This window comes from Oncorhynchus clarkii, chromosome 18 (assembly GCF_045791955.1).
Source record: "Oncorhynchus clarkii lewisi isolate Uvic-CL-2024 chromosome 18, UVic_Ocla_1.0, whole genome shotgun sequence".
Classification (NCBI taxonomy): Eukaryota; Metazoa; Chordata; class Actinopteri; order Salmoniformes; family Salmonidae; genus Oncorhynchus; species Oncorhynchus clarkii.
The window spans coordinates 57,286,239-57,303,333 of NC_092164.1; the positions used below are offsets into that span (position 1 = coordinate 57,286,239).

Genomic DNA, 17,095 nt, shown 5'->3' on the forward strand with positions numbered 1-17,095 from the left:
GGGTGAAAACAGAGTTGGGTGCTGTGGAATCATTGGTGAGGGTAACCAAAAGTGGTCTTGTGATAATTTGTGTTTCTGCTGGTCAGACGCAGAAGGTGCTCTGCGTTAAACGAATGGGGGCATGAAATGTGAAAGGAGTGATTACTGGGGTAGCAGTAAATGTAAAAGTTGACCAACTGAAGGGGAAGATTCCCAGTGTTTGATGCAACACAGACAGTGTGGCCTGAGTGGTGAAACAGAATAGTAATTTTCTGTTCTTTTGAGTTTTGATGTTGAGTCGTTGCCCGACAAATTGATTTTAGGATATATAAGTTATCCTGTACAAGCTTTTGTGCCAAATACATCACATTGTTACAGGTGTCAAGCTTATGGGCATGTGGCAGCAGTGTGTAGGAGGGAGGTTCCTAGGTGTGAGAAGTGTGCAAAGGGCATGGGACAAAGGAATGTGTAACATTGAGGAAAGTAGTGCTATGTGTTAATTGTAGGGGTGTCTATGGGGCTGGGAATCAGAAGTGTCCCGTGCGAGAGAGGCAGGTTGAGGTTTCAGGGTTAGAGTAGTGCAGAAGTTGTCATACGCTGAGGCAGTGAAGAAAGTAGAGGAAGATGGGTCAAGGGGTAGGGATTCTGAGAGAAGTGGTGTGAGTAGTAGATCTGTACCAGTACAGAGGGATAGTTCAACAAGTAAATATGTTTCAGTGAGATTGGATTTTTAGCATTTATAGCAATGGTTATTAACTGTACTGCAGGGATGGAACTGAAGTCGCAGAAAATGGAGGTGGTGGTGGCAGCTGCAGAGGTATGAGTGTGCGAGACATCAGAAGAGTGTTATGTGGTAGTTCCATTATTTCAGGTTGTTGGCCTGAGGTAGAACTAATTAGATTTAAATAGTGGAGTAGGGTGGTGTTATTTTGTTGTGAGTGTTGTGTTAGATGGTAGGGTATTTGTTTATTTTTTTCAGGCAAAGTATAAGGGAGTTGTACTCCAATCTAGTAGGTGGCATTAATGCAACATTTATTGATGCCAACCACCGTTAAACCTCAACGAAGAAGACGCACCCAAGCTGTTGTGAGGCCAGAGCGCTCGGATCAACCCTACTCCTCATCCAGTGTGTGCTCTGAATTTACAAAACGGACAATCTAACAACGTACTGAATTTTTACAAATGCCCAGAGCACACTAAGCGCTCTCTGGTACTCCAGAGTGAATTTACAAACGCACCCAGTGTACCAAGCAAAATGTGCAAAGAATGACCTTAGAATTCAGACATACATTTCTAAACATGATAACAGGCAGACACCAAAGTTGGAGGTAGATGTTTTTAAATATTATTTCTAAAAAGTGTTACATGCTTTTTTAAAATTCAAAACTGCATTATTTACAATGGTAATTCTTAATAAATATGCTCTCCTTAATTTTCATTGAGGGGTGAAACACCATTCAGTCAGCATCCCAAAAGGAGGACATTCTATGAATCCACCCATCTCCATTGCCCACCTAATGTGGCCAAACCCTCACATCTAAAGAAAATATGAATTAAGAATGTTAACTGAAGTATAGTACTATAATATCAAATGTACTCAAATGAGAAACAAAATCATAGATAATAAACACATTTCATTCACTAGAGTGTTTCAACATGATCATCAATAAGGGTGCATTACAGGTAGGCCTTAACTATTTTAAGGCCCACCTGTCCATTAACTGTTTCAACTTGAGTTAACTGAACATCCATTGCCAGGAATAACCTGTACACAAGTTATTGGAGTGCCTCAGAGTGCAGATGAGGAACAGCAACACTGTATTTCACAAATTTAGCAGTTCATTTTCATCTCAAAATGTTATTTCCATCCCTTTATCAAAGTTTTGGCTGACCGAACTTCTTAAACACACCCCAGGTCGCTTTTTTACATGTTGTATTTCAAATATCTTGTCTTCATATAAAGTGATTTTTAAAGGGTACAGACTCACACCGGGCCTTGTGTTGGTATGACAACACCAGACGTAAACACAGTCCTATGTCCTGTAGATGCTAGAACACAGGCTCATACCACATTGACTCGGTGTCGGTACCCCCTGTATATAGTCTCATTATTTTACTGTTTTACTTCTTTATTTATTTACTTTAGTTTATTTAGTAAATCTTTTCTTAAAACTGCACTGTTGGTTAAGGGCTTGTAAGTAAAACATTTTACGGTAAGGTCTACACCAGGGGTATTCGGCGCGTGTGACAAATCAAATTTGATATGAGTAGTCTTAACACAGTGCCCCGTCACTCAGGCTAGAGAACTACAACTCAACTAGGCATCTCACTGAACAGGAGGACCCCACTGGGCCACAGCACTGGACACAGCCAAGAGTCTAGGTCAGAGTTCAAAGGATAAGACAGACAAGTACTGTACCAGAGATGGAGGAAGAAAGATATTATTCCATTGAATAGTACAGACCACAAACAGAGGAGACGACCTCTGAGACGCGTAGCGAGAGAGGAAGGGATAGTACAATGATATAAGAAAGGTGAGAACAGTCCTGGATGATGGGTAGATTAGGAGGAGTGTAAGAAGCGATTGAAGGCGTTGTAGGCTGACTCCAGGTCAAACAGCATCTGGCGAACCTGGGAGTCATCCAGCTCATCAGAGGCTGACATGCTGCTGAGAGTGGTCAACCTGAAGAGGAAAACATGCAACTCTTTACCTTCGGAATTACTATACTATTTTAGTGTTACACCTACTGTCATTGTTAGACAATAAGGGCCATTTTCCCAGGCACAGATTAAGCCTGGTCATATATTAAAAAGTATGGTCAATGAGGATTCTCCATTGAAAGTGCTTCTTAGTCAAAGACTAGGCTCAAACTGTGTCTGGGAAACCAGCCCTGAATGTGTGTAAGTGAGGTATATCTTTACCAGAGGGTGACTTTGTCCTTGGCCTCATTGTCTGGGGGCATGTTGCTCATTCTGTTCATGGTCTCCATCAGCTCTCTCAAGTCTGGTTGGATCTGATAAATTCACACCACCCCATCAGTCAATGAAACATATAAACAATACCGGACCCTAACCACTTTACCCGACAGGTTACATGGCTGTGTTTACACAGGCAGCCCAATTCTGATCTTTTGCCCAATTATTCATCTTCTGACCAATCAAATCAGATATTTTGCTAAAAAAAATATCCCAAATTGTCCTATGTAGCCTATAAATAGGGCCTCTGAGGCTTTCCAAGCCCTAATTACTTTAGAGGTGATATGTTGATGTTCATTGTCACTTGACCTCAGTCGGATCTATTTACCTCATCCATCGCCCGGATTTCCAGACGTAGCTTGTCCATCACCGTGATAAAGAGCTGGGGATAAGAGAGGAGAAACAGAAACGAAGGACAATAATGTGTAAGCTTAACTGACAATTTCACTGTCTGTCAGAAACCTGAAATTTACTGCAGAACAATCACACATTTTCAAATGTGTGGTCTGGCAAGGTACAAAATCTGTCCTTCTGCCCCTGAGCAAGGCAGTTAACCCACTGTTCACCGGGCGCCGATGAAGTGGATGTCGATTAAGGCAACCCCCCGCACCTCTCTGATTCAGAGGGGGTTAAATGTGGAAGACACAATTCAGTTTAAATCATTCAATTGTACAACTGACTAGGTATCCCCCTTTCCTTTCCTACCAGTCTGATCTTATGAAAGAGTTTGAATTGGTGTGTTATATCTCTCCTATGCTGTTCCTCTCTGTTCAGCGGCCCTGCTGGATCTTGGCAGGGTTGATGTGGGATGCAATTTGCTGTGGCACTTAAGGGGGCACCAACAGCGTTCTGGGATGAGCCAGAACATGTGTAAAATTAAGAAAAAGACAGTGCCAGAACAGAACGCACTTTATTATTAAATCGATATTGGACCGCAAATGCTTCAATGTTGGCAAAAAATGTTGGTGATCCCAGCGTCTGAAATCACTTAAGTGTTTAATGTCATGAGCATAGCGAAGAGACCTACCGATACAATATCAGCAATGCAGCGATTCAGGTTGCCCTTGTCATCCTTGATGGTGATTGGTCGATCCTCCTTGATTCTCTCCATAGCTAGCGGACAGTCAAGCTGATATACAAGAGAAGGGAGAGGAGAACAATATGAAATACAAACCAATGTATTCATATTCAGATATTGTTCTCAAGTTCGGCAGCCAGCAGATGGCTAAAGCACGTACACATCTGGGATCAGCCACTTTACGTTACAGTGAGTGGATTCCATTAACTGCAAAAGCTGCACTCCACTCAAAGCAGTGTGACTGATATAAACTCACTCTGTACTTCCTACAGAAGTCGTCGATAGAACCCACGTCAGATCCCTGGACCTGTTTGAAAGCAGCCTTGTACTGCACCAGTAGCCTGGAGCAAGCAGCCGTGTACCTGATGGAAACACACAGTAATGGATCTCATTCTCTAATGTTGAAGCAACCAAATACAGTACTTTCAGAAAGTATTCATACGTCTTGACTTTTTCACATTTTGTGTTGCAGCCTGAATTTAAAATATAATTTGTGTCACTGGCCTACACACAATACCCCATAATGTCAAAGTGGAATTGTTTTTAGACATTTTCACAAATTAAAACTGAAAAGCTGAAATGTCGAGTCAATCCCTTTGTTATGGCAAGCCCAAATAAGTTCAGGAGTATAAATATGATCCTCTTAAGGATCCACCCCGTTTTTCAATTTTCGCCTAAAATGACATACCCAAATATGCCTGTAGCTCAGGACCTGAAGCAAGGATATGCATATTCTTGATACCATTTCAAAAGAAACACTTTTTGTTTGTGGAAAGTTTGTGGAGATGTGAAATTAATATAGGACAATATAACACATTAGATCTGGTAAAAGATAACAAAGAAAAAAACGTTTTTGTATCATCATCTTTGAAATGCAAGAGAAAGGCCATAATGTCTTATTCCAGCCCAGACACATTTTAGATTTTGGCCACTCGATGGCAGCAGTGTATGTGCAAAGTTTTACACTGATCCAATGAACCATTGCATATCTGTTCAAAATGTTGTATCAAAACTGCCCAAATGTGCCTAATTGGTTAATTAATACATTTCCTAGTTCATAATTGGGCACTCTCCTCAAACAATAGCATGGTATTCTTTCACTGTAATAGCTACTGTAAATTGGACATTGCAGTTAGATTAACAAGAGTTTAAGCTTTCTGCCCATATCAGATATGTCCATGTCCTGGGATTTTTTGTTTGTTACTTTCAACCTCATGCTAATCACATTAGCCTACCTTAGCTCAACTGTCCCGCGGGGGGGGGGGGGGGGGGGGGGGGGGGGGACAACAACAACGATCTCATAGAGGTTAACAAGTCACCAAAAAGTTTCATGGACTCACTGTGAGCAATAATACTGCAAAAATCACTGAAGCTGGAGACTCATATCTCCCTCACTAACTTTAAGCACCAGCTATCAGAGCAGCTCACAGATCACCGCACCTGTACATTGCCCATCTGTAAATAGCCCATCCAACTACCTCATCCCCATACTGTTATTTATTTTATTAATTTAGCTCCTTTGCACCCCAGTATCTCTACTTGCACATTCATCTTCTGCACATCTATCACTCTAGTGTTTAATTGCTATATTGTAATTATTTTGCCACTATGGCCTATTTATTGCCTTACCTCCCTTATCCTACCTCATTTGCACACACTGTATATATACTTTTTCTAGTGTGTTTGTTTATTCTGTGTAACACTCTGTTGTTGTTTGTGATGCACTGCTTTGCTTTATCTTGGCCAGGTCACAGTTGTAAATGAGAACTTGTTCTCAACTAGCTTACCTGGTGAAATAAAGTTTTTTTTTTTTTTTTAATGGTGTTTAACGTGATTTTTGAATGACTACCTAATGTCTGTACCCCACACATACAATTAATTATCTGTTAGGTCCCTCAGTTGAGCAGTGCATTTGAAGCACAGATTCAACCACAAAAATCAGGGAGGTTTTCCCAATTCCTTGCAAAGTGAGATAAAACAAATATTTTAAAAAGCAGACATTGAATATTCATTATACTTTGGATGGTGCATTAATTCACTCAGTCACTACAAAGACACAGGCGTGCTTCCTAACTCAGTTGCTTGAGAGGAAGGAAATCACTCAGGGATTTCACCATGAGGCCAATGGTGACTTTAAAAAATGTACAGTTTAATGGCTGTGATGGGAGAAAACTGAGGATGGGTCAACAACATTCTAGTTATACCGCAACACTAACCTAAATGACAGAGTGAAAAGAAGGAAGCCTGTACAGAATAAAAATATTACAAAACATGCATCCCGTTTGCAATAAGGCACTAAAGTAATACTGCTTAAATGTGGAAAATAAATCTACTTCATGTCTTGAATAGAAAGTGTTATGTTTGGGGCAAATCCAACACATGACTGAGAATCAACTCTTCATATTGTCAAGCATGGTGGTGGCTGCATCATGTTATGGGTATGTTTATCATTGGCAGATTAGGGAGATTTTTAAGATAAAAATAAACATAATAGATCTAATTAAAGGCAAAATCCTTGAGGAAACCCTGGATCAGTGCTGTAGCAAACAAACAGCAGAGACCTGAGGACACCATTCCAACCTGGAACTGAGCCAGATTCAATTAACACTAAGGTGTGAAGTAAAAGGCCTTTGGCCCAACAAGTGTCGGGAGTCTTTGAAGCGTCCTCTGAAGCCCCCTCCTGCTGTTCAAAGACCATTCCCTGGCATTTTCTACAAGAAATCTTCCTCCAGAAATAAAAGCTTCTCCCAAGTGGGTGTGACACCTACTCCCGTTGCCTGCTGCACTGCTGCTTGGATTCCACCTGGTGATCTGTTCACCGTCTGCCCTGGCCTGTTTGCTACAGGTACCTCCACCACACTCCCCCCTCTCTGTTCAATGTCTGCCCTGGCCTGTCTCCCCCTGTCTGCTACAGGTACCTCCTCCACCACACTCGCCTCTCTGTTCACTGTCTGCCCTGGCCTGTCTCCCCCTGTCTGCTACAAGTACCTCCACCACCACACTCACCCCTCTCTGTTCACTGTCTGCCCTGGCCTGTCTCCCCCTGTCTGCTACAGGTACCTCCTCCACCACACTCACCCCTCTCTGTTCACTGTCTGCCCTGGTCTGTCTCCCCCTGTCTGCTACAAGTACCTCCACCACCACACTCACCTCTCTCTGTTCACTGTCTGCCCTGGTCTGTCTCCCCCTGTCTGCTACAGGTACCTCCACCACACTCACCCCTCTCTGTTCACCGTCTGCCCTGGCCTGTCTCCCCCTGTCTGCTACAAGTACCTCCACCACCACACTCACCCCTCTCTGTTCACCGTCTGCCCTGGCCTGTCTCCCCCTGTCTGCTACAAGTACCTCCACCACCACACTCACCCCTCTCTGTTCACTGTCTGCCCTGGTCTGTCTCCCCCTGTCTGCTACAGGTATCTCCACCACACTCACCCCTCTCTGTTCACTGTCTGCCCTGGCCTGTCTCCCCCTGTCTGCTACAGGTACCTCCTCCACCACACTCACCCCTCTCTCCCGAGCTTTCGCTTGCCTCCAGCACACACGCACTGTTGGGTCGAGTGACTCTGAACTTACAATGGCTAGCCCCAAGTAGTTATATATTGCATTTTTTTCTTGTGCATTTTGCCTCATGACTCTGGCATACTTTGTTGACTACAAACTTTCTTTACCCAACCGTGGGACAGGCTATGTTTGTTCCCACACTCGGGACTTTGACTCTCTATTGGTGACACAGACTTTTGGCCTCCCATCCTATTCCATCCACCTCTCACCATTCATGTTACCTGATGAAATTGCTGTACAATATGATCTTGTTGCCACCTGATGCACATTCAGATGTCATAAATCAGCACTGCAGAGCTCTCCCTGTACTATACCGTGCTTTGATTGTATTATTGTTGGTGATATCTGGAAATGTGCATGTACACCCTGGCCCATCATCTACAGTTGCTAGCCCCAATCCTGACTTGTGCTCTGATATCTGCTTCACTGATTTCTGCTGTCGTAAAAGCCTGGGTTTTCTGCACGTTAACACTAGAAGCTTATTACCTAAAATGGATCAATTGAAAGTTTGGGTTAACAGCTCCAATCCAGATGTGTTGGTCATTACTGAGACGTGGTTAAGAAAGAGCGTTTAGAATATTAATGTTACCCTTTCTCAGCAAGACAGATCCTCCCTTGTTGGAGGAGTGGCAATCTTTACCTAGGATCCCCCTCAGTGCTCGGTTGTCCCCACCAAGTCTGTCCCCAAACAATTTGCTGGTTTTAAGCATTAAACTTTCAAATAGCTCTTTGTTGTCTGTTGTTGGGTGCTATCGTCCTTCATCAGCACCGGCCTGTACCCTACCTGCCTTAAGCGCTCTCCTGGCCCCTTACACTAAGTCTGAATTTGTCCTGCTAGGTGACCTAAATTGGGACATGCTTAAACCACCTGACCACGTCCTAAAGCAATGGAATTCCCTAAACCTTTCTCAGATTATCCCCAATCCCATAAGGTATGACTCCAAACACCCAGAAAAGGCTACTCGCCTCAATGTTATCCTCACAAATAATCCTGGTAGGTATCAGTCTGGTGTTTTCTGTAATGACCTTAGTGATCACTGTTTTACAGCCTGTGTTCTTAATGGCTGCTCAGTGAAACGACCTGTCCTGATTTGTCATAGACAACTTTAATGATCAAGCCCTCCATCATGAACTGGCCTCTGTAAAACGGTATAGAATCAGCTTGATCACCTCTGTCGAAGACGCTTGGACCTTCTTTTTTGATATTTTCAGTGGTATTGTTAACAAACACTTCCCCATAAAGAAAATGAGAATTAAAACAGGTTCAGCCCCAAAGTTTCTCCCTGCAGGCAGTCACTGAGCCTGAGGTGCTAAAGGAGGTCCTTAAACTTGACCCCCAAAAAAACATCTGGGTCAGATGGTTTAGACCCTTTCTTCTTTAAGGTTGCTGCCCCTTTCATCGCCAAGCCTGTCTCTCCTTTCTGGGGAGTTTCCCATTGCTTGGAAGGGAAATGCTATTTTTATTGACTTGGCCAAAGCTTTTGGTACGGTAGACCATTCCATTCTTGTGGGCCGGCTAAGGAGTATTGGCGTCTGCGGGGTCTTTGGCCTGGTTCGCTAACTACCTCTCTCAAAGAGTGCAGTGTATAAAGTCAGAAAAGCTGCTGTCTCAGCCACTGCCTGTCACCAAGGGAGTACCCCAAGGCTCGATCCTAGGCCTCACGCTCTTCTCAATTTACATCAACAACATAGCTCAGGCAGTAGGAAGCTCTCTTATCCATTCATATGCAGAGAATACAGTCTTATACTCAGCTGGCCCCTGCCCGGATATTGTGTTAAATGCTCTACAACAATGCTTTCTAAGTGTCCAACAAGCTTTCTCTGCCGTTAACCTTGTTCTGAACACCTCCAAAACAAAGGTCATATCACGGGGCTTCCAAGTGGCGCAGGGGTCTAAGACACTACACTACAGACAACCTGGTTTGAATCCAGACTGTATCACAACCGGCCGGGATTGGGAGTCCCAATTGGCCCAGCGTCGTTAGTTTGGCCGGTGTAGGCCGTCATTGTAAATAAGAATTTGTTCTTAATTGACTTGCCTAGTTAAATAAAGGTTAAAAAAATATATTTTTAAAAATAAATGTGGGTTGGTAAGAAGAATGCCGCTCTCCCCACATGTGCGATTACTACCTCTGATGGTTTAGAGCTTGAGGTAGTCACCTCATACAAGTATTTGCTAGTATGTAGTACTAGACGGTACACTGTCCTTCTCTCAGCACATATCAAAGCTGCAGGCTAAAGTTAAATCTAGACTTGGTATCATAATTGTTCCTCTTTCACCTCAGCTGCCAAACTAAGCCTGATTCAGATGACCATCCTACCCATGCTAGATTACAGAGACGTAATTTAGAGATTGGCAGGTAAGGGTGCTCTCGAGCGGCTAAATGTTCTTTACCCTTTGGCCATCAGATTTTCCACCAATGCTCCTTATAGGACACATCACTGCACTCTATACTCCTCTGTAAACGGGTCATCTCTATAAACCCGTCAGAAGACACACTGGTTGATGCTTATTTATAAAACCCTCTTAGGCCTCACCCCCCCCCCCCCCCCTATCTGAGATATCTACTGCAGCCCTCATCCTCCACATACAACACCCATTCTGCCAGTCACATTCTGGTCCCCAAAGCATACACATCCCTGGGTCTCTCCTCTTTTCAGTTCGCTGCAGCTAGCGACTGGAACAAGCTGCAACAAACACTCAAACTGGACTGTTTTATCTCAATCTCTTCATTCAAAGACTCAATCATGGACACTCTTACTGACAGTTGTGGCTGCTTTGTGCGATGTATTGTTGTCTCTACCTTCTTGCCCTTTGTGCTGCTGACTGTGCCCAATAATGTTTGTACCATGTTTGTGCTGCTACCATGTTGTGTTGCTACCATGTTGTTATGTTGTTTTGCTACCATGCTGTGTTGTCATGTGTTGCTGCCTTGCTATGTTGTTGTCTTAGGTCTCTCTTTATGTAGTGTTGTCTCTCATTGTGATGTGTGTTTTGTCCTATATTTATATTGTATTTATTATTTTAATCCCAGGCCCCCGTCCCCGCAGGAGGCCTTTTGCCTTTTGGTAGGTCGTCATTGTAAATAAGAATTTGTTCTAAACTCACATGCCTAGTTAAATAAAGGTTAAATAATATAAAAAAATATTCAGTCAAGATTTTTAGTACACACACACCTTTATTTTACAGTTTTTGACAGTGTTTCCCAACCCTGGTCCTTGAGTACCCCGAACAGTACACATTTTTGTTGTAGCCCTGGACAAACACGCCTCATTCAATGCTTAATGATTAGTTGACAAGTTGAATCAGGTGTGCTTGTCCAGGGTTACAATAAAAAAATGTGGGGATACTTGAGGACCAGGGTTGGGAAACACTGGTCTATGACAGACGTGCACACACACACAACCAGTCAGAGTATATAAACTCACTCATTAGGAGTCACACAGTCTTTGATGTAAGCTTTCTCCAGGGCCTGAAGGGTCTTCACCACAGCAAACAGCTCTGCCATGTTGTCAAACCTTGATAAATACAAGCACAACGCTCAATGTTAACATCTCACCTACATGGTTTGTGAATAGCGTTTATCATGAATTTACAGTCAATGTTCACTTACTTCTCTCTCTCTCTGGCATTCTTGTACAATTTTACTTCCTAAAAAACAAACTGCATTATTTCTTATTTTGGATTTTTTAAAACCTGGTAACAATGCGGGAAACTCAAAGCCAGAGCTCCACCAAATATGCCATAAATATGCCATTAAATTATGCAAACCCTACAAAACCCCACTTACCTCATACAATTCAGGTTTATTGACAGGAGCTATAATGAAGAGAAGTATAAAGGCATAACAGAGATGCTTTATAAGACCACATCTCTTTGATGATCACGTCTATAAGAGTTCTCTAAAAAAGCCTGGGTCTTCTTACTTTCTTGTATTCTTCTTATTTCTATTTCTCTTGTGTTTTTTGTTCTACCTAGTGCTTCATTGATATTGATTGCTACATTGTTGGTTTGGAGCTTGAAAGATAGGCATTTCACTGTACTTGAGCACGTGACATTAAAACTTGAAACGTGAGTACATTTGTGACTGTCAGGTAAAACTTACCTCCTCCCATACCTCCTGCGACAGGTATTCCGTGAAACATGGTGACTGCTGCCGTTTCACAACTTTATCTATTAAAAGTAATACATGTTACAGATGCCTTTCAAATATTTTAGCTATAACATCAAAGTTAATTAATTGACTGTAAACTGTGGCTGTAGCGATCTGTCACGTTAGTTAGCTAGCAAAGAGAAAATACAAGCAGGAAGTCCTCAATTGGCTAGCAAGTACGAAATGTAGCTTATCTAGCTAGCTACACTTTGATGAATTCACCACTCGTTTAACTAATTACAAAGGTTGGTAAGGGAAATTATTTGATAAATAGATGTCAACAACAACATTCAAAGATGATGACATTAGCTACTGTAGATATTTTATGAAAAATAAGCTAGTTAGCTAGCTAGCATTTTCTTGATTTATCTAACCAAAACAATCACCCATTTGGCACAATATATTGGCTGGATAAGTTAGGCCACTTCACAATACACTACTATTACGTAAATTGAAATAATATACACATGTTATTCGACCAATACTTCAATAATAAATCAAAATGTTCTGGAAATATTTAACTCACCCCCTTGGCAAACTGAAGTGACGTCAGTGTAAACACACCCCTCGCGGAACCAAAGGACCCACAGACGTCGCAAAACATAAGGTGCCCTTCTGTGCCTCACTTAAAATAAGCAAAATTCTAAATAAGTGTTAAAATACAAAAAATACTATTTAGAAACGTGTTACCACATGAGGAAATGTATATTTGAATTATATTTCGTACTGATACTTTTATAAAGTGAGTGGAGTTTCATGTGCAATATCTGGCAAGTGGAAGCCAAATTATTTTCTGGCGCGCGAGACTCAAAAAAGACACAACATCGCTTGGCTACATGATAAGACTGAAAATCGAATTAGATAGCTTGTATTTTAGCTCAAATATGAAAAAGCTCTCACCTAGTACCGCTACAAAATATATCTGATATACTAACTAAAGCAGGTTTATGTTTTGACAAATGGCGTGGTTGAAGCTCAGCTTGTTACATGACGGTAATTGTTTTGTCATCCAAAGCAACCGGGGGGTTTCAATGTAAATCGAAGGAGGCTAATTTCCAAACGTATCATTCGCAAGCCTGTCCTACATTACCATGAAAACCTCCAAAGCGCCATCTCAGGCTTCAACACAGGAGGAGTGTGGGGTTTGGCTGGACACTGTAGACCTCAAAGAAAAGGCTAAACAGGTACTGTGCTTTGGAAAATGTCTTGACTCATTGGTTCTGACCCAGCTGAGTTTGTCATGAAAACAAGATGGTCCACTACTATGATTCTTTATCATAATATGCTATATGTTTTCCTTGCTCTGAACTTGTGGAGACAATGACTCAATACATTCCCTAATTGTCATTTTTTTAAACTGTTAATTTCTCATTCCAGAGAAGGCCATTACGACCCATCTCAAAACAACTGAATCCTCTGGCTCGGTCTGGAGGTTACAGCTTAGCAGTGGCGCTGAATTTTACACAAACAAAAATCCAGATTCCTGTAAACAAACAGAGCTCTATATCCTCATTCTTTACCCCGCAGCGCAAAGGTAAGCTCAGGTGCAGAGGAAATGCTGCTTCGGGATTAAGCTGTACTTCAACAAATGTAATCATGTCAGCAATTGTTATTTACAGTAATTCATGTGTTGTTAGTGTAAAATCCCAATAATGTTTTAGAGGCTCCCCATGTCACTCTCTCTTACAGTGGCCCAAAAGGCACCTGCGTCTCCAGAGCCAAGTACACCCTCCACCAGATGTGCCTCAACTTCACTCAGGCGTGTTAACATTGGGAGCGGAACCAAACGGAAACGTGCAGCGCGTTTAGAGTCAGGGGCACAGAGTACAGGAGCTCAACCCACCACCCCACAGATGAGCCCAGAGGGAGAGAATGCTACAGGCTATGAGTGGGACAGGCAGAGCTTCAGGGAAAGAGCATATTGGGAGGTTTCCCATATGCCCCATCTTAAAATGGACCGTCAGTCGGATGAGATGGAGGAACCAGACAAAAAGAGAAGGCTCTCTGTGAATTCCTCTCCCCCAGTAGAGACTGATACTCACGAGGAGTGCAGTCAGGACCAATGGAGTGCCTGTAGCAGCCCACAGTATAGTGAAGATCTAAGTGAGCCAGATTCTGAGGGGCAGTGTGTTCTGACACACCAGGAACTCTTTGATGGAGTAAGACAGGCCGGTGACTCAGGCACTGCTTTCCCAGAGAGCCTGCAGAGTGAGGGTGGATTCAGGGCTTGGCTGGGTGCACAGGATAGAACCTCCACCCAGAAAAGGGCTGTCCCTTCTCATTTGATATCCCAACAGGTAGAAGGGAAAGAGAACGACTTACCACGATCAATGTCTTCGCCATCCCCAAACAAGATGTCTCCTCCTCTCAGCCCTGTTTCCACTCACAGATGGACGAAACCACATCTTCCATCACCACAGATACATGTTCTAGAACAACCATTGAGAGAGTGTGAGGGAGACACTCTTGCCATGCTGTTCACACAGGACTCTGAGGGCTTCAGGGTGATTGCACACCGTGCTCTGGTATCAAGAAGCCCAATAAAAGACCAGACTAATGTATTAGCTAGTGGTAGAGACAGTATATTTGCTGCTGATAAAACGCTGCTAGGAGAGGAGTTGCTCTTCACCCGAGACTCTCAGGGAAACAAGGTTATCAAACACTGACAATGTATGTATAATGGTGAAAACTAATGAAAGAAATTAAGAACATTTTTAGATGTTTTGTGTGTTGTAAATTGTATTGCAGGTTAAGGTTTCTAATCACTTGTTTGAAAACCACTTATGATCTTTACTTGAACACTTACAGTACCTGGATTGAAAATGTATCTGATTTATCCAGTTTCTGAACATTTCTCTTTTCCATCTTTATGGCACTGAATAAAATGTAACACAAATAAGAGATTCTCAAGTCCAAATGAATGTCAAGACATCACACAAGCACTAAAGTTTAGATTTTATTTTAAAAAACGATACATTTATGTACACTAAATTCACTGCTGTGTATGAATAAAGACATGTGAAAAGCACTAACAGTATTAACCCCATCTAAATGCTGATGCATTTGTGTCCCAATACAAAATGCATTAAAGAAATGAAGATGCTTAATTTAAGGTTACAGTGGTGTATTCAGACTAACAGGTATGTATATTGACAATAGTTCAGTAGACATTGAACATTATGAAAAACATTTCTCTATCTTGATTTGTATCTAAGCATATTAAGGCTTATGCAGTGCTGGTGACAGCAATCTATTGGTGATGCTACAACCATATATTTGGGTTAGGAAAAGTAATAAGATAACTAGTTTAAGATATATCTTGCTTATCAAGTGCAAGTAAGGTCTTGCTATTATCTTTCACTTTGTCAATTAAGTCTGCTGTCAATGCAATATAGGCTAGTATATATACATATTTAAACATGTTTAAAACCCCACTCCATCCTAATTCAGTGCTACCCCAGCTAGCACAAAGTTCTGAGAACCATTAGTTTGTTAAAGCTTGGCTTAAACACTTGGAGTGTTGCCCTACGGTTATTTTGCATACAACCTTCTCACAACATTCTAGGAATGGAGCAGGATACCCAGCTCACACATTTTTTGAGAGCTATATGTTTCTGTGGTGGGAAATGTAGTACTTTCAGCTCCATCCTGGTGGCGTAGTGGAATAATTCCATGGATAAAGAAGAGAAGATAATAGTTTGGAATTTCACTGATGCCATACCACAATAAAAAATACAATTGTATGATTAATGCCTAAGCAAATACATTTTAATTTGTTCTGTGTTTGGAGTTCAAAACAGTTAAACTAAGCTAGCAGTGTTATTAAAAGTCTTATTGAAACATGTTCTCAGAACGTTATTTAATTACCTTCAAATTACATTACCATTCTCAGAACATTAATAAAACCTTTCCAGGAAAATTTTCAGGGAACCATAGTTAAATGTTCTCAGAACCTCACTGCAACCTAAAAATGTAAGTTCCCAGAACAGGCAACATTTTTACTTCCGTTCACAGAATGTTACAAAAAAAAAAATCAGTTCTACTGGTCAGGAAACGTATGGCTTCCTTCCCAGAAATCAAAAACATACGCTCCCACAACTTCCAAGGAACCAAATGTGCTAGCTGGGAGAACACTACCATGCAGTATAAACATGATACAACTGTTAACTGAACAGCTAGATGTGAATAGTTTAGTATCATAGAGTATTAAAGCAAACCAAAACAGTATATGCTTCAACATCTTGTGGAACATACTCCACAACTCCCTCTCAACTGACCATATAGTTTCAAACTGGCCATTCAATTTTATCCGTGGAACATTCTCTTCATCCTACATATCATACAAATCAAAAGTCAACTCGACCTCATTCTTCAATACTTTCTGCCTCTCAAATCAAGTCACAACAAAGCATAAAACAACAACATTACAATGCCAAGTAGTATGGAATCTGAAGGTTCTCTCCAATCAAAAGACACATCCATAATATATCCTAATACAAGGTTTGCCTTATCAGGGTAGGTCTTTCAGCTGTTAACTTGTAAAGAAGTAATTATGTTGTACACATAGCCTACTTGCATAAACACCTTTTATGTTATGGCACACACAAGTAAGTTAAGATGCCAGATACTCGTTTGAGAGTCTTTACCTTATTTTGCATAAACAGATTTAACAGATTAACATAAAGGCTACACTTCCTCACTATTCCTCATTTTAATGCAACTTTATTTGCCAAACACAGAAGTTCTACACAAAGAAACCTGACAAAAATACTGCATGTTTAAATAGTAAGCTTACCATAACCCTGTGGATAGTACAGTAGTTTTGTGAAGGAGAGTGCTCTGCAACAAATAAGCTGAACAAACAGTTCAAGGACAATCTACAATATAATGTCATCTTAATGCATACAATCAGGCGTACAATCAACTGACCTACAGCACTACTAGCCAGTCAGTTACACTGTCTGGTTTGTGTGGTACAGGATCCCTTTTATTACTTGTGATAGCCAGCCTATAAGGTTTGTGAAACCTCTGACGGAGAGGGAAAATAGATGAGGAATAAATGGGGGTGATAAGAGATCATCTCGATGAGGAGGAAGTATCAGCAATCAGCCAGCGATCTCTGTGGGTTCTGTCACCAGTTTGGACCCGTCCCAAACGGTCTTGAACTGCTCAGGAACTGGGAACTCCCTCTGTTAAACAGACAATGTTAAAAACAAAACCACACTCAGACACACTCTCACTAAGTCTCATCCTTACACTCTCTCACAGACAGGCAGACAGGCAGACAGACAGACAGGCAGGCACGTTGGAAATGCAAGCCCTCAACACACACTTTAACACACACTCA

The 17,095-nt window shown here is 41.7% G+C and overlaps 3 protein-coding genes across 4 annotated transcripts in view; 1 reads left to right on the forward strand and 2 right to left on the reverse strand.

The window, feature by feature from the left end:
- Positions 1-990: 990 nt before the first annotated feature.
- Positions 991-12,325, reverse strand: LOC139373761 (vacuolar protein sorting-associated protein 28 homolog). Its single transcript, XM_071114728.1, has 10 exons — positions 12,275-12,325; positions 11,701-11,768; positions 11,386-11,414; positions 11,209-11,246; positions 11,024-11,113; positions 4,290-4,395; positions 3,983-4,084; positions 3,284-3,337; positions 2,902-2,993; positions 991-2,662 (listed from the first exon to the last, which is right to left on the reverse strand). Exons 2-10 carry the CDS (start codon positions 11,738-11,740, stop codon positions 2,542-2,544), a joined length of 672 nt encoding a protein of 223 aa, XP_070970829.1. The 5' UTR covers positions 11,741-11,768; positions 12,275-12,325; the 3' UTR covers positions 991-2,541.
- A 514-nt stretch (positions 12,326-12,839) lies between these two features.
- Positions 12,840-14,510, forward strand: LOC139372736 (aurora kinase A- and ninein-interacting protein). The gene is made up of 3 exons (XM_071112533.1): positions 12,840-12,932; positions 13,126-13,282; positions 13,438-14,510. Exons 1-3 carry the CDS (start codon positions 12,840-12,842, stop codon positions 14,412-14,414), a joined length of 1,227 nt encoding a protein of 408 aa, XP_070968634.1. The 3' UTR covers positions 14,415-14,510.
- Positions 14,511-14,691: 181 nt separating this feature from the next.
- LOC139373762 (adenylyl cyclase-associated protein 2-like) overlaps positions 14,692-17,095 on the reverse strand; it is a 92,235-nt gene continuing 89,831 nt past the window's right edge. For both annotated transcript variants that reach the window (XM_071114730.1, XM_071114729.1), the window contains exon 13: positions 14,692-16,937. In XM_071114730.1, coding sequence (XP_070970831.1) covers positions 16,854-16,937 — 84 coding nt within the window. In that variant the 3' untranslated portion in view covers positions 14,692-16,853. The remainder of the gene's footprint in view (positions 16,938-17,095) is intronic.

Coding starts and splice junctions, on each gene's coding strand:
- LOC139372736 (XM_071112533.1), top strand. CDS start 12,840: ATGAAAACCTCCAAAGCGCCATCTCAGGCTTCAACACAGGAGGAGTGT. Junction 12,933..13,125: donor TCAAAGAAAAGGCTAAACAG/GTACTGTGCTTT, acceptor TTCTCATTCCAG/AGAAGGCCATTACGACCCAT. Junction 13,283..13,437: donor CTTTACCCCGCAGCGCAAAG/GTAAGCTCAGGT, acceptor TCTCTCTTACAG/TGGCCCAAAAGGCACCTGCG.
- LOC139373761 (XM_071114728.1), bottom strand. CDS start 11,740: ATGTTTCACGGAATACCTGTCGCAGGAGGTATGGGAGGAG. Junction 11,114..11,208: donor AATGCCAGAGAGAGAGAGAA/GTAAGTGAACAT, acceptor GTATTTATCAAG/GTTTGACAACATGGCAGAGC. Junction 4,085..4,289: donor ACTTCTGTAGGAAGTACAGA/GTGAGTTTATAT, acceptor CTTGTATATCAG/CTTGACTGTCCGCTAGCTAT.